Source organism: Pipistrellus kuhlii, unplaced genomic scaffold (assembly GCF_014108245.1).
Source record: "Pipistrellus kuhlii isolate mPipKuh1 unplaced genomic scaffold, mPipKuh1.p scaffold_m20_p_2, whole genome shotgun sequence".
In the NCBI taxonomy this organism is placed as follows: domain Eukaryota; kingdom Metazoa; phylum Chordata; class Mammalia; order Chiroptera; family Vespertilionidae; genus Pipistrellus; species Pipistrellus kuhlii.
This window is the reverse complement of record NW_023425515.1, coordinates 24,021,051-24,036,799: the sequence shown is the minus strand read 5'-3', so window position 1 is coordinate 24,036,799 and position 15,749 is coordinate 24,021,051. Positions and strand designations below refer to the sequence as shown.

The following is a 15,749-nucleotide window of genomic DNA, read 5'->3' as shown; positions in this document are numbered from 1 at the left end:
GTTGTTTACTTTCAAAGTACTTAGGTTACTTTGATTAAATTAGCCTTCTGTTTATCAGAAATAAGAATTAAGTTTAATTTTCTAGCTTAAAAATTATTCCTTTAAATTTACTTTTACTAGATTTTTTAAAAACCTTATAACTAGAAAATTCTTTATAAATTGTTTTAGTTCTTACTTTTTAGTGAGTTAACTCATGTGTATATAAGAAACATTAAGCCAAGACTGGTTTGGCTCAGTGGATAGAGCATCGGACTGGGGACCAAAAGGTCCCAGGTTCGATTCCGGTCAAGGGCATGTACATTGGTTGCGGGCACATCCCCAGCAGAGGGTGTGCAGGAGGCAGCTGGTTGAAGTTTCTCTCTTATCAACGTTTCTAGCTCTCTATTCCTCTTCCTTCCTCTCTGTGGAAAATCAATAAAACATATTAAAAAAAAAGAAACATTAAAATATAAACTTATACCATGTCAAACTGATTACAAAATACTTTTTGGCTACAATTTTTTTTTTTTTACTGTATATAATTCTCATAATAATGAAAACATGATTTTAAGCAAAAATTTCTGATATTCTTAGAGAATCATGTTTCTTTTCTTTATAGCACTCATCACAGTTGTAACGTTTCATTTACTTATATGATCATTGATTACATACTAGTATGTCTCTCCATCTAGACTTAAAATTCTATAAGAGCAAGAACCATGCTTGCTTTTGTTTATCACAAAAAGGTTTATTTAAGTATTATTATTATCAATATATAATTTCTTTCAATTAACTCAGCTAGGGATGGAACCCAAAATTAACTCCCTTCTTGGGTTTCCTGAAATTTCTCCTAGCCATACCATACTGATGAGAATACTTTCTCACTGTGTGAAATACTGCTGTCTCTGGCATAGGCAACATAACTGAGCTGAAAGTTAAACCATCCTGAGAAATCAAACCTGAGCACACTTACCATTTTTCAGCCTGTCATATCCCATTGAATGACGGATTTCTTTCAGGGTAGTCCCTTGGGATCCCAGTTCCATCATTCCCATAGCAAGGGTGACGCTCAATGGAGAGAAAAGGATATTTCCATCTTCCCCAGTGGCTCGAAGGTTATTATACATATTCACCGAGAACTCCGCAATGGTTTCATCAGAGAAAGTGGTCCCTACGGCCAAACGTTGCAGAAGCAGCAAAGAGAAGAGCCCAAGGACAGCCATGTTGGAAGAGTTTCAATCCTGGAGAACAGTAATTTACATATTAATTATCTCAGGAAGATTAAAAAAAAAAAGAGAGAGTTATTATAGGAATTCGTTTTTAGTAAAGTTGTAAAGCAAACCAAAAGTTTTTAAACTTAATATGGTATTAATGTCTCTATAACAAAAACACGATTAAAGGATATGTTGGAAAGACCACCCCTTGTTTTGTTTAATCCCTTCACCTTTTATATCCAGCCCCGCAACCTTCCCTTTCCTCTGACAGCTGCATAAGGAAGGTCCTGATTTCAAAAAGTCAATTAATAGTCAATTGAATAAATAACATTGCTAAGTTCTGCGGATATTCTCAGAAACAAGATGGTCCTGGCCCCTACCTTCATGGGTTAAGGTTAGGTATAGATACATACCAGGTATACAAGTAATGACAGGATGTGTTTGTTGGAGGTAATCAATTCATTTTTCACAGCCTCAACATATATATTTTGGCCATAATTTTGAAACAGTTTACTCTAACTTACACCACACAACATAGATCTAGGACAACTATAATGAAAACCAAAAGATATTAACAGGGTTTAAGATGAGCTTGTGAAGTTAAGCATTTGGAAATGCCTCTTGACTCAATCACTACCATTTTTAAAGGTAACGCGCCATGCAGCTGGGTTGCTAAGGAGTGGGACGAGATCAGAGATCAGACACACACCTGCCACAGGTCCGTTTATTCAGCCCAGCTGCAGAACCCACAGGAAGTGGTGAAGTGGTAACCCAGAGAAAAGGCAGATTTAGCACATCCTTGTTTGCTTTTTCTCTTACACGTTAGTTCCCTATGAGGCTGCTGCTCCCAGTGACAACCTCAGAGTTGGAAGAACCTTCTAAACACTGTCCTTTCTATACTCAGGACAATGCTATCATGTCAGCTTCTACCAACAAGCCAGTGGTTCTACTTAAATGAATGTGTCTAAATATCAAGCTCACCTGGTTCTTTTTGTTGTTTGTTTGTTTTTGTTTTGGCTTGTTATTCCTCACCTGAGGATATTTTCCCATTTTTATTTATTTATTTATTTATTTATTTATTTATTTATTTATTTATTCATTAGAGAGGGTAGAAGGGAGGGGGAGAGAGAGAAAGAAACATGGATGTGAAAAAGACACATCATATGGTTGCCTCCTGCACATACCACAACCAGGGCTGTGGAACCTGCAACCAAGGCATTTGCCCTTGACTGGAATTGAACCTGGGACCCTTCAGTTCACAGGCTGATGCTCTATCTACTGAACCAAACAGGCTAAGGTGCTCATCTGGTTCTTGAACCAATTTCTCTTGGGAAGAGAAAGAAGTGTCAGTGCCCAATATCTGAATAATATTTTTGGCTCTCAGCACATCATTTTTGGCTCTCCCCCACAAACAGCCAGACTGGCACACACAGGGGACATGATTCCCTGGTATCCTCCTGTTGTTCCCCTAGGTATCTGAAAGCTAAGCTGCTTATTTAAACTACTGAGCAGCTTACTTGTTATGCTATATAATAAAAAATATATATATATATATAATTTATAAAATTTATAAATATATAAAATAGATAATTTATATGCTATATAAATAAAATATATTTGCTATATAATATGCAAATTGACTGAATGGCAGAACAATTGGTCACTAAGATGTGCACAGACCACCAGGGGGCAGATGCTCAGTGAAGGAGCTGCTTAATCACTTGATCAGAGCCTGCTGGGACAGAGCCAATGAGCAAACAGCCAACCTCTCAGTCTCTCTCCCCAGCCAACAGGCTCCGATTGCCTGATTGTGAAGGTAGAACAGGAGGGTGGATGGTGGCAGGGGGTGGGACTGGCTGGGGAAGATGGCCCTGATTGTAGGACAGGCCTAGGAACCGAACCCATGCATAGATTTCATTCACTGGGCCTCAAGTCTATTATATATATAAATATAAATATAAATATAAATATAAATATAAATATAAATATAAATATAAATATAAATATAAATATAAATATAAATATAAATACTGTATGTATATCTATCTATCTATCTATCTATCTATATATATATATATATATATATAAGTCTAAGTGACTGAATGACCAAACCACCAATAACCAAATGACCAGTCGCTATGACATGCACTAACCACCAGGGGGCAGATGCTCAACACAGAAGCTAAACCCCTGGTGGTCAGTGCACTCCTATATCCAACCTCCTGTACCCTTCTCCCGGGTGGCTAGCCCCATCAGCCCCAATCACCAGCGAGGCTAGGGACCCCACCCATGCACAAATTCGCCTCTAGTGTGCATATATATGTGTGTATATATGTATATATATATATTTTTAAACCAACATAAAAATAACATCAGTGATGTTGAATAAACACATTTGGAAAATTATTTTTCAATTAATATGAAACTTTATTTGTCCCATTACTCAGTTAAGAGAGTGCACATACAGTTAATTAAGAGCAGTGTGTTTCCAACAGATTTTTCAGTCAGAGCTTTCTAATCAGTCCTGTAATATAATACTTTAAATTTCAATATTAGAGAACTGCCTGGTTAATTTCTAAGTACTTCACATTTTTAGGGTTTAGTTTTAGAGGCCAGTTCTCTTTGACTGAGAGGTTCCAAGTTCCTGCTCTCCCAACTCCATTTTAAAAAATACATATTTTTATTGATTTCAGAGAGGAAAGGAGAGGGAGAGAGAGATAGAAACATCAATGGTGAGAAAGAATCATTGATTGGCTACCTCTTGCACACCTCATACCAGGGACTGAGCCTGAAACCTAGGCATGTGCCCTGATTGGAAATTGAACGTTGACCTATGAACTCCTGGGTCATAGGTCAACGTTCATTCGCTGAACCATGCTGGCTGGGCTTGCAAGTGTTTTCTTACTGCCAGAAAGATACCAAAATCACTAATGCATCTTTGGGCTGCTAGAAGACATCTGGAAAGAGCATCCATGCGTTGTTAGAGGGCTCTTCCCAGAGCAGTGAGCAGCAGGCCACAGATTTACATGGCTGTGAATGGTGGGAGTTTGTCATGTCAGGAAACTCCTTAGTAAAGACCTAAAACACTCTGCTCTGATTATCCATAATTAAATGATCTCCCCTTCTCTTTGAAGGTAAGATTCCCAGTGTGCAAGCAAGCAAAATGATCTCTGCTAACCTGGTCCAACCTCTCTGATACCACCTATCCCACCCCTAATCCCTACCCCCCCTCTGATTACTCTGCTGTCTCTCATTACTACTCTGTCTGAGTCTTTTCTTTTCTCCCAGGAGAGAGGGAAAGATTTCCTTTCCTCCTCCTACCTTCTAAGTGAGGTTGTTCTCCACGTATCTATTCCTGGTCTTCTCTCTGTAACGTTCTTCTCACTCCCACTGGTGAACTCTCAAAACAAAGATACTTATGCTATTATCCAATCACGTTATTCCCAAGTATGCAACATTCTAGCTCTGGCTTTATTTTTATCTTAATTTCTGATGTGCATTGCAAATTGCTCTCGATATATTTAGTCTCTGACTCTTGCCAGCACTTCAAATTCAAGGTGGCACAAACAGGACTCTGTCATCAATCAAACCCATTCTCTTTTTCTTTCTCTCTCTCTTAGAAAATCAAAATCCTTGTCTCCTCTCCATCTCATTTCCCCTTATGTTCAATAAACTGTCAACACGTATTCCATACTGCAACCCTGTCACCTCTCCTGTCCATCATCCTGTGGCCATTCCCATAGCCAGTGACAGTTCTTCCCTTTAATGCACTTTCAAGGACTCCACCAATAGCTCTCAGCCATTCTCTGAATCTCAGGTTACCTCCTTCTTCCATACAACACGTGCACAGCCTCCAGGTGAATTGTCTGTTATGGACATGGATTCCTAAATTAATAAAATAGGATCTCTCTCATGCCTGTAGACTAAAGCCCACAATCTTTAGTCTTGAATATAGCCTACTGCACCATGACCCTGCATGACTTTCTCCCTACAACTCTCCTTTAGGAACCGTGCAATTCTACCCAGATACCCTTTTGCAGTACATATCCCAGAATTTCCCTCTCCTGTTGCTGAATCACATAGTTTGTTTTCTGGAACTACTTCAACCTGGTTTCATATGTTCAAATCCTAACCACTCCTCAAGGTTCTGCTCCACTTCTGTTTCCTATATGAATACCCTTCTGGTTCTTCAGTTAAAACAATTCCCCCTCTCTGAAATCTTGGCACACTGTCTCTCTACCATAGCACATGATGCTGCTTTCTCTTATTACAAATAATTCCGTACATGCATCATTTCTTTTCCTAGACGTTAAGAAGGCACAAATGGAAATACATTCATTTTGTATATGTTAAGATAATCAGATAATCAGAATAGGCACCTAATGCATTAAACATAGTAGGCGCCAAATAAATATTTGTTGAATTAATAGAGTATGAGATATAAAGATCCACAATGCTGCATTAGAAGGAACAAACGGCAAGAGTAGCTATTGCTTCTAAATTCCCGAGGCTAATTTAATCAGAGCCCAAAGGTAGTACCTCATTTCCATTTTTTATTCCTTTTGATAAAGTGTTTCCTTATTGAGTCTGAGACCATCTTTCCAGCCTGACAAAGTGGCACTGTCAGTAATGCTGGCATAATTCAATGGCTGGACATGGGATGCATTAACAAACAAGTACACCACCTTGAAAAATCACAAAAGGTGCTACCCAAATGTTGCTGTATTAACATTCGTCTACAAAATGCCAGAGCTCCGCCATTTATCATAATAACACATTCTAAAATGAGTTACTTTCACTTAGAGCATTATTTTGTAGATTCATTATTTTCAAGCTTCTGTATAAAATGCCTTTGCATAAAAACAAGGATCTGCAGAACCTAGAAGAGTAGATAGTGCTGTTGTGCTAGAAAAGGCAGAAATAGCTAAGTTGTAAATAAAATGCCATTAATTCTCGCTTTTCTCTTCTTTGTGGTAGGGTAGATTGTGTGCATTGTGTGCATGCATACTGCTTTAGAAAACACTTCATTGAAACAGGTCAGGAAGTAAATCTTGTAAATGAGGTCTGAGGAGTCATAAAACTAAAAGATAGCACCATAAAAAAGATGGTCTTTTTAAAACTTCCTTAGTAACCTTATTTATAGAGATGGATTATTCATAGATGCAACCTGCTTTGTTTGGGGGAACCCAATTTTTTGATATAAAATTTGTTTCAAAGGGTGAGTTGAGAAAAAAGGTTTTCTTTTGCAGGTGAGAAATATGATTGGAGAAAGTCCCTTTTCCAGCAAAACAAACAAATAAACTATAAGCCACAGCCATAAGAAATAATTAAGAAGAGATGCCTAATGCCAAGAACACTATCTTGAAGCCCTTTGGCCTATTAATCCTCAGAGTTTTGCATATAAAGGACTAGTAATTTTTTTTAAATTGAAGGAACCAATATAGGGTTGCTAAATTTTTATTTTATCAAGTAAATACATTGGGATGGAGGCAAATATGTGTGTGTGTGTGTGTGTATAAAACCACATAAAAGAACAAGCTCATCAGACACAGAAAAGAATGAACATTTCACCATAAACGTAAGACAGTCCTTTAAGATGGACATATTTGAATTCATGAAGTTTCACTCCCTTCCCACCGCCACCCCCATGGTTTAGCACTCAGTGCTTGGAAACCACTGTTGTCACTTTGGTTAACAATAGCTCACTTGGTAAAATTTGGAACAGGTTGAAGTCTCCAGGACTTTGTTTCCTGACTTACTAAGAGAAAGGGTTAACCTAGATCAGCCAAGAAGATGGGAAATTTGTCAGAGAATTTGTCACATATGGACAAAAAAAGAGTCATTACCTTCTAAAACAATCTGTATTTCAGCAATCTGTAATTTAGCACATTTCCTCAATTCTATCATGCATGGTGTTCCTTCTCACCACTAATTTTAACTTCTGTGAAATTGGAATAAATCTTACAATCAATGTCCAAAGAAATCAGCTATTCCTTGGAGAGACAAGCTGTGACACTGTTGTCATTTCTTGTGTAAGTGCCATAGCCTGGACAAATGTGTACTTTCAGCTACTTGCTTATCGTTGATTCCTCATTCAACTTATTTCCATTGGCACTGCCTCTCACTGTGGAGTTTTTGCTAAACTTGGATCTAGAATTGCTAAACTGTACTATAATGGCAGCATTGAAAAGAAAAAGGACCACATATGCAGAAGAGAACAGAAAGGTAGGTGTAAATTTATTGTAAGCTATGCAAGTATTCATCACCTGAAGAATGAACCAACTGATTTTCTTGTAAAACAACAACCAAATGTTTTATAAAGTTTCCAAGAATAGAAGACCCAGGCAAGCAGATAAATGTGTGCCAGAGATAAATCTCTTGTCCTTGGGATATATACAAAATAATTTTCGGTTGAACATCAAGCAGCACTATTTTAAAGGCAGAACATTTTGCCAAATCTCTCAAAATAAACCAGTGTTTTGAAAGAGAGAAAAGGTGAATAACCAGGCATGCTTTGTGAAAGACTATTGCTCATTTATGAAGCTGTCAAAAGCTTCCTGATAACTTTCTAAATTAGCTGTATAAATGTGTGGTGGGCATGGGTGTGGGTAGATAAGTAAATTATGAAATGAAAATGTAGAGAATACATGAAAGACATACTTTGAAATTACTTAAAATTATGTTTTTAATCACAAAGGTGCTAAAATTTTTTTTATCAGGAAATCCATTAAGAAAAGTAGCATGCCATATGATAAATGATAGCAAAAAGTGAATCAGAGGAATGTTGAGAAGGCTCAAAGTTTGGTTATTAAGGGCATAATATGTTAGGGTATGAATAAATATACTCAATTGTGCTATTTTCAAAAAGAACTGTAAATTTTTCCCTTAAAAAAATTTCTTCCAAAAAGGAGTAACTAAGTTGAGATGTGTCTTAGAATCAAGGGATTGGAACCAAAAAAATAAAAGATACAAGGAGGTTTAATTCTATAATCTCAACATCTATAAAATTATTATATACATGATTTAATCCTTTCATCTTTTTCTCTATCTTTGGCTTCTCCTTCCAGCTATCTAGACCATTGTGACTCTACCCATACACTTTTACACTTTTCAATAAAATACCTCTTTATAATATTTTTTCCTGTTTTATTGAGTAAAGCAAAAAGCTCACCAGGTATCTCTCAAACAAGAAGGAAATGGTCAGATAAATCAAAGGTACAGAACTATAAGAGAAGGTAAACTATAAATATTTAATTTACCAGAAAAAAAATTATGAAAGACATGGTAATGGACCAAGATGACTGACAACCAGGTGTATTTGATGAAAAACTATGTATTATCTCAAACATACCATTCCAGGCTATAAGACCCTATGGGTTTGTGACCTTTCATTATCTTTGAACAATATTACAAATCTCTAAGTCTCAGATAATTGATAGTGATTATTGTCCATAAAAATTAAATTGTATATGAATAGTTAAATATAATTGATTATTGTCCTATGGATACTGAACAGTTTTGCAACTGTTAAGCAAGTGTATTCAGTATTCCTGATGGATTTATATTTCAACTATTTTGTTTTGTTTTTTTCCTCATGAATTGGTTATAACATCTTTTTTTAAAAAATATATATTTTATTGATTTTGTACAGAGAGGAAGGGAGAGAGATAGAGAGTTAGAAACATCGATGAGAGAGAGTCATCAATTGGCTGCCTCTTGCACACTCCCTACTGGGGATATGCCCGCAACCAAGGTACATGCCCTTGACCGGAATCGAACCTGGGACCTTTCAGTCCCCAAGCTGACGCTCTATCCATTGAGCCAAACTGGTTTCGCCTGGTTATAACATCTTATTGGTTGTCTAAGTAATGAACTAAATAAAATCTTTTTATTTTTATAATTTTAGTTTATATGAGAATCAAGATTATAAACCTTTTAAAATAATTATTATTTAAAATTTTAAAGTTAAAGTTTTTCTTTAAGAAATACTTATTTTCATAGGAAATTCAAATAATTAGAGTAGGAAAGAACTAGAATATTAGCCTTTTCTAAATCACTGAATATTCCTTAACTAGAGGCCCTGTGCAAGAAATTTGTGCATGAGTAGGTTCCCAGCCCTGGCCAGCAATCAGGGCTGATTGGGGCCTTCCAGCTGCCAGCTGGGGCCTTCCTTCCTTCCTTCTGTGCCACCCCCTGGTGGTCAGCACACATCATAGCGAGAGGTGGAACTCCCAGTCTCCCAGGGAACACTTTGCAGATCAGCTTTTTATATAAAGAGATTATTGGTTCAATTGGTAATATGCCAGTGGTACTCCAAAATGATTTGAAGTAGAGTCTGTGGCTTGGAATTATTGATCACAGAGTAGTTAGCACTGAGCTAGCTACATATTTATAGTTCTTGGGTATTTTGCAAGTCTCCAAGAGGAAGTTCAGGATTGGAAGAGTCTATGGTGGCCTGCTCATTTAGAAACTAACCAGTCCTGAAAATGTTGAAAAACAACAGAGGGAAGATAGGGTGCTAAAATTCCCCAGACTTTCTAAAGTGCTTTGGCATATATGAATATATTGTCTGAACTCCTCAGCCTCAAGAGGAGGTTCATTGGAATGAAGATAAATTGTGACTAAGAAGATTCTGTTTTGGGTGGTACCCATGGCTTCCGAGTAGCTTCTGAGTTTTTACAGTAGCCCCTGTGGGACACATCTAGTAGGAAGTCAGGGTCATAGACCTTCAAGAACATTTCACAGCAAAGATAACCGCTTGGAAATTGTTTTGACTCAATAACTAGATACTGAAAAGATAAATCTCTGGCTACTTCTTTTCCCACTATAGGCCATAATAAAATTCTAAAATTAAAAGCCAAAATTCTTGATTACCCTGTGTCCTTCAAAAATATTAGAAGAATGTGGCCCAACAGAACTTTCTGTGATGATATAAATATTACATATGTATACTTGCCACTGGTAGCTGTGGAGTATTAGTAATGTGGCTTTGTGCAAGTGAAAAACAAGAATTTTAATTTTACTTAATGTAAATAGCCACCTATGGCTAGTGGTTGTCACATTTGACAGGTCAGGGTTGGAAGAAGGCTAAACAGATCTACTCTTCATAACACTGATTCTTGACCAAATAGCCCACAATGCAAGTGTTTAAAGCAGAGAGTGAAAAATTAGTAGCATGAACTCCACAAAAGATTTCTCCACAAAATATGTCTTATTCAGGAACATATCCCCTTTCTTCAGGAGATCTCAACTGATAAAGAGGCTCTATTTGGAATCTGGAGGGCTTTTGGTTAAAGCTGGTGTCTATTGGGGAAAATAAAAATGCCAACCAGAAGCAGTGAGGTGGTAGGTCCCCATCCCTCCTGCAAATGTGATTTGAACTTCCCATAAAATGGTAATGAATAATTCTGTTTGGCACAATCCTGGAGCTTTTGTGCTTGCCAATGAATGATTTCCTTTGGAATACTGTCAGGAGAGCTAAACAAGTGACACACAAGCCCCATGGCAAAATTCAATGAGTAGTTTCAGAGAGACCTGTTAAAAAGTCATCATCAATCAAGGTCATGTGTGGCCCACGGCCATTTTGGAACGAAGCCAGGCATTAATGGTTTTAGCTTACCCATTAATGTTGTAAGAAATCTATACTAATGGTTCTCTTCCCCAGCCTGTGTGCTTAGCTGTTTACAAGATTGTAGCATGTTCCTACCCAGACCCTCATTTTAGAGGTGAGGAAACAGTCATTTGTATTGAACAACTTCTTGCTATACAAAAGATGTTTAATGAGCTACTACCGAGTTTCCCCGAAAATAAGACCTAGCGCATGGAAAGATAAGACATCCCCTGAAAGTAAGACCTAGCGCAACTTTGGGAGAAAACATTAATATAAGACACTGTCTTATTTTTGGGAAAACAGGGTATATATGCTAAAAGTGATAAAACTCAAAGATGAATGCAATGCTTAGAATTTCACTCATTCATTCATCCATCCATTCATTCATTCATTCATTCAATAAAGACTTGTCCTTGTCAACTACATATCAGCCTTGTGCTAGGTGCTCGGGTCCAGAGAGAACAGTATGGCACAAGATATATGGCTTTCTGGTATTTCCCTTTATGAGTTAGGTGTATATTTTTTTAAAGAGATATCTGACTTTTTATTCAGAGATTTTTAAAAAGCACCGGGTTTTCTAATCTTGTAATATTGAAATGGCACCTGTATAATAAAGTTTTAAAAAGTGGGATGGGTCCCAGAAAATCTAAAAATACCCAGATGTAAAGGCAGTTTCTCCATTATTTTGCTAATGGGAGGAGTAGCAGCCTGACTCACCCTCCCACCATTCACTAAAGCTTGAGTATATCCTGAAGGGCTGGAAAATGAGGTAAAATATACAAAGAGGTTATTCAGCATACAAACCTAAAGAAAAAAATATTCTCACAGAAAGATGTTCAGAGTATCCAACACCAGCTTTGCACAGTGAGAACTGTACAGTGAGAACACTTTACATAGTGAGAACACTGTTGTAATGTGATGGTATCTAACAGAGGGGAATGGTAGTCAGGGCTGTTGGCCAAAGTGTAGGTGTCCCAGCTACTCAGTGTTTATTTGTATTTATATCAACCATTATATTATATTTATTCATATATTTTCTGTGTTTTTGCTTTGTCTTCCTTTAGTTTTTGATTTCTATATCTCTGCACTATAATGCAGCCCTCATAGCTGTTGCTATTCTTCTACTTTAGTTTTACTCTCTTCCTTGATTTTGAATGATCACGTGTAGAGTTTGAGGACATCCTAAAACTCTCCTGAGATGAATTATTTAAGTTCACTTTGCATCAGTACCTATGGAGACCACACAAAACTATTCTCTTATTTTAGGTAACAACTATAATATTTCTGAGTGCTCTTTCAGTAAAATGGCTTAGGCTCAAGGGATTCTGAGCCCAGGTAAATAAGGAAGGAAATTAATAGTAGGTCTAATCTTGTGAATTACCATTTTTGTAAGTCACAGTGGCCAATTATGGGCAAATTCCTATGCTTCCACCTACTGCTTCCTGAGCATCCACTGTGTGCCAAGCTGAAAAATAGAACTCTCATATGCTGATTTTGCTCATTTATATTTTATACAGTTGCTCCAATGCATTCAGTAGTCACATTATCTCATATTTTAAAAACACATACTAATTTAGAAATTTGGAAGACATGATGTTATTATGATTTCCTCAGAATTCTTCTCACCTTGTTTAGAAATGCTAGAAACTGATAGAAGAAACTCTCTAAGTGATAAAAAAAAAACTACCTAAATCAGGTGGCTCTTTCTTTAAAAGAAAAGAAAAGAAAAGGAAAGAAAAGAAAAGAAAAGAAAACCACCCACACAAAATACTCGTGGCTCACCCTAAGTGTCTTCTGGGGAAAGGAAGTTAAAGACATTACTTTTTTAAATGGTTCTTTGCAGGATTGTAGACTACAGGGAAAGTGAAAGTGAGAACGTGCCAAAAAATAATTTTACTACTTTGTTTTTTAATGTTCTTATAAACTTAAAACACAATCATTCCCTGATAGAGATGAATGCATTAATGCGACCCTAAAAATACCCACCTGTTAACTCTATTTATAAACCTGCCATACCCACTGTCACCAGAGACTTCTAAAAGAAGCTCTGGTTTCCTCTTCCTGTTCATCCCTGTGAATGACTGAAAAAGGTCACCTGCGATTTTTATTGCACAGTGTGGGCAATCAGGAAAAACATAAATAGATAAAAAGGCTCTGTGAAAATATTCTGGTTACATTTCTCTGTAATGTTCAGAACCACACGTATGATAGAGTAACACCTTTAGAAAGTGTGTAGAAAGATAAATCAAGGAAATAAACCAATTTTAATGTCTGTTAGGAAAAAAATGGGGAGGGGAAAGTAGACCTCTCTCCGAAAGGCAAAGCTAAACCACTTCAAATAGTAATCAGTGGCTCTTAGTTTCATAGATCTGGAGAGAAATGGATTTAATTATTATCTTCTGAGTCTCTTCCAAGTTTAACAGTCCTCAATGACAGGAAATTGTCCCTTGTTACTCTCCTTATAGCAGCTTAAGGCTTTTCCATCACTGGACAGGTAAAGCAGGAGGGATATTTTATGGATCTCATATCGTGAGCACCAACGCTCACGGCCCAGCACAGCATTATGGGGCAATGCTCTCCTTAGTTCACTGAGGGATTTCAGAAGAGTCACGGTGAAGTGCAGGCAAGGATGCTGGCTTTTCATTTTGCTTCTTGTGGGCTGCTGCTTACCTGTCTTAAACATTATCAATAATTAAAGCTTTTGTGTCAGAGAAATTTCAGAGAATATATTTATGATTCATGTGTACTAGATCTGCAGATCAGTTTTTTAAATACACAGTTTTATAGACTCAATAAGAAAAGCAGCCCAGCCAGTGTGGCTCAGTGGCCGAGTGTAGACTTATAAACCAGGAGGCCATGGCTCGATTCCCTGGTCAGGACATATGCCCAGGTGTGCAGGCTCAATCCCCAGTGTGGGGCATGCAGGAGGCAGCTGACTAATGATTCTCTCATCATTCACGTTTCTATCTCGCTCTACCTCCCCTTTACTCTCTGAAATCAATAAAATATATTTTAAGTATGGGAGAGGGGTGGGGAGGGGCCATGGTAGGATGTGTACACATATAATACCTTAATAAAAAAATAAATTAAAAAAAAGAAGAAAGACAAAATACAATGAGAGTCAAAGCTCAACTAGAGACAAGTGTAAGAGAGGCTGCCAAGAAAAATGGGATACCCGTCATTCACTCTCACTTCCAGTGCTGCTTACGAGTCTGCATGTGAGTGGCTGGAAATTGAAGCAGGGAATTGTTAAATCAATTCAAGAATTTGATAGGAACATCTACCTTTCAAAATAAATAAAAAATTAAAAAAAAATAAAAATTTTCCTATAAAATATATTTATTTTGACTTCAATTTTTACCTCAGAGACCAGTTCTGGGCAGAAATAATATACTGGACCAGGAATCTAGACATAATACAAATTAGCTGATCTCCATAAGAAAACAGAAGGTAAGTGATGGTAAAGGTAACCCCACTTTAAACAGGTAGCATAAGTTTACTAAGGAATAAAAGGGAGATCTGAACTTCCATGTTAAGGCTTCAAATCTCTTGTATGTTTACTCTAATATGCTGCCCATGTTGGGCAGGAATTCTCTCTACAAGATGGTGTGTGTGTGTGTGTGTGTGTGTGTGTGTGTGTGAGAGAGAGAGAGAGAGAGAGAGAGAGAGAGAGAGAGAGAGAAAGAGAGAGAGAGAGAAAGAGCTTACTATCTCAGCTTTAGATGGCTTCCTCACTGTTTAATGTTTCAATGACATCTAGCTCCCTTTAATGTATTGACTCCATTTAAGACAAACAATGCTACAATAATCTTTAAATATAAATATCTTAAATGGGATCTTAACCTGCTATATAATTCATAACAATACAAACTTCTTTAGTTAAAAATGTTAAATAGGTAAAACATTCACAGAGTATAACATTCAAAAGGTATGAAAAGGCATGTAGGTTATCTTTCCCACACTCTCCCATCCCCTAGACAACCAATTTCTCTTTGGTATCTTCCAGAGATGTGTATGTATATGCCATATATGTATTTCCCCTTTTCTACAGAAATAATAACATCATAAACATTCTATATAGATTCATTTGCAACATCATTTCTTCATTTAGCAACATATCTTAGAAACTATTTCCTATCGTTACATAAGGAGCTTCCTCATTTTTTAAAAAATTAGCTTTACAGAATTTCACTGTATGGAAATGCCATAATTTACCTAGTTAGTCTCCTACCATGGGGAATTTAGATTATTGCAATCTTTTGCTCTTACAAATAATGGTGCCATGAGTAACTTCAGAAATGCACCATTTCAATTATCTCTGCAGGATAAATTCCTAGAAATTAAATTGCTAGGCCAAAAGATACAAGTACTTGCAATTTTGAGAAACATTGCCAAACTGTCCTCCATAGAGGTTATATCATTAAAGCCCCTAGGGATTTGAAAGATCTACACAAGGAAAATTGAAATGCTGCCGAGGGATATATACACAAAGAGAATAGAACAGTTCTTCTCCTATGTAGCATTTTTCCTGAAATAAGGGCAGATAAACATGTTAAATAACACCATGGGAGCACAATCAGCACAGTCCAGATGGTGGGAAACTCCACAAGACAACGGATTCCATTTCAACAAATAAAATGGAGAAATAAAAGGCAATGAGAGTCAGAAAGGCAGGGAGACAGATGGCTTCAAAGAGACAAGAGACATATCAACAAATTGAAATGCCTGTATATTTATTTGGACACTGGTTGCAACAAACAAACTGTATAAACCACTTAATGTTATTATAAGACAATTGCAAGAGAAGAGTAGAATAAGTAGAAACTGGTACCTTATTCTCAGATAGGAATATTCAATATGATAAAGACACTAGTTCTTCCTATGTTATTCTACATTTAATGCAATTTCAATAAAAAATAGCAACTTTAAAAATAGATACAAGCTCT

The 15,749-nt window shown here is 36.8% G+C and overlaps 1 protein-coding gene across 3 annotated transcripts in view; it reads right to left on the bottom strand.

Moving 5' to 3' along the window:
- SERPINI1 (serpin family I member 1) overlaps nt 1–15,749 on the bottom strand; it is a 76,804-nt gene that overhangs the window by 26,918 nt on the left and 34,137 nt on the right. For 2 of the 3 annotated variants that reach the window (XM_036444028.2, XM_045583655.1), the window contains exon 2: nt 953–1,220. In XM_036444028.2, the coding sequence (XP_036299921.1) occupies nt 953–1,202 (250 nt within the window). In that variant the 5' untranslated portion in view covers nt 1,203–1,220. Of the gene's footprint in view, nt 1–952; nt 1,221–1,445; nt 1,451–1,896; nt 1,910–15,749 lie in introns of those variants that run through there. The other variant, XM_036444029.2, reaches the window with a different exon arrangement.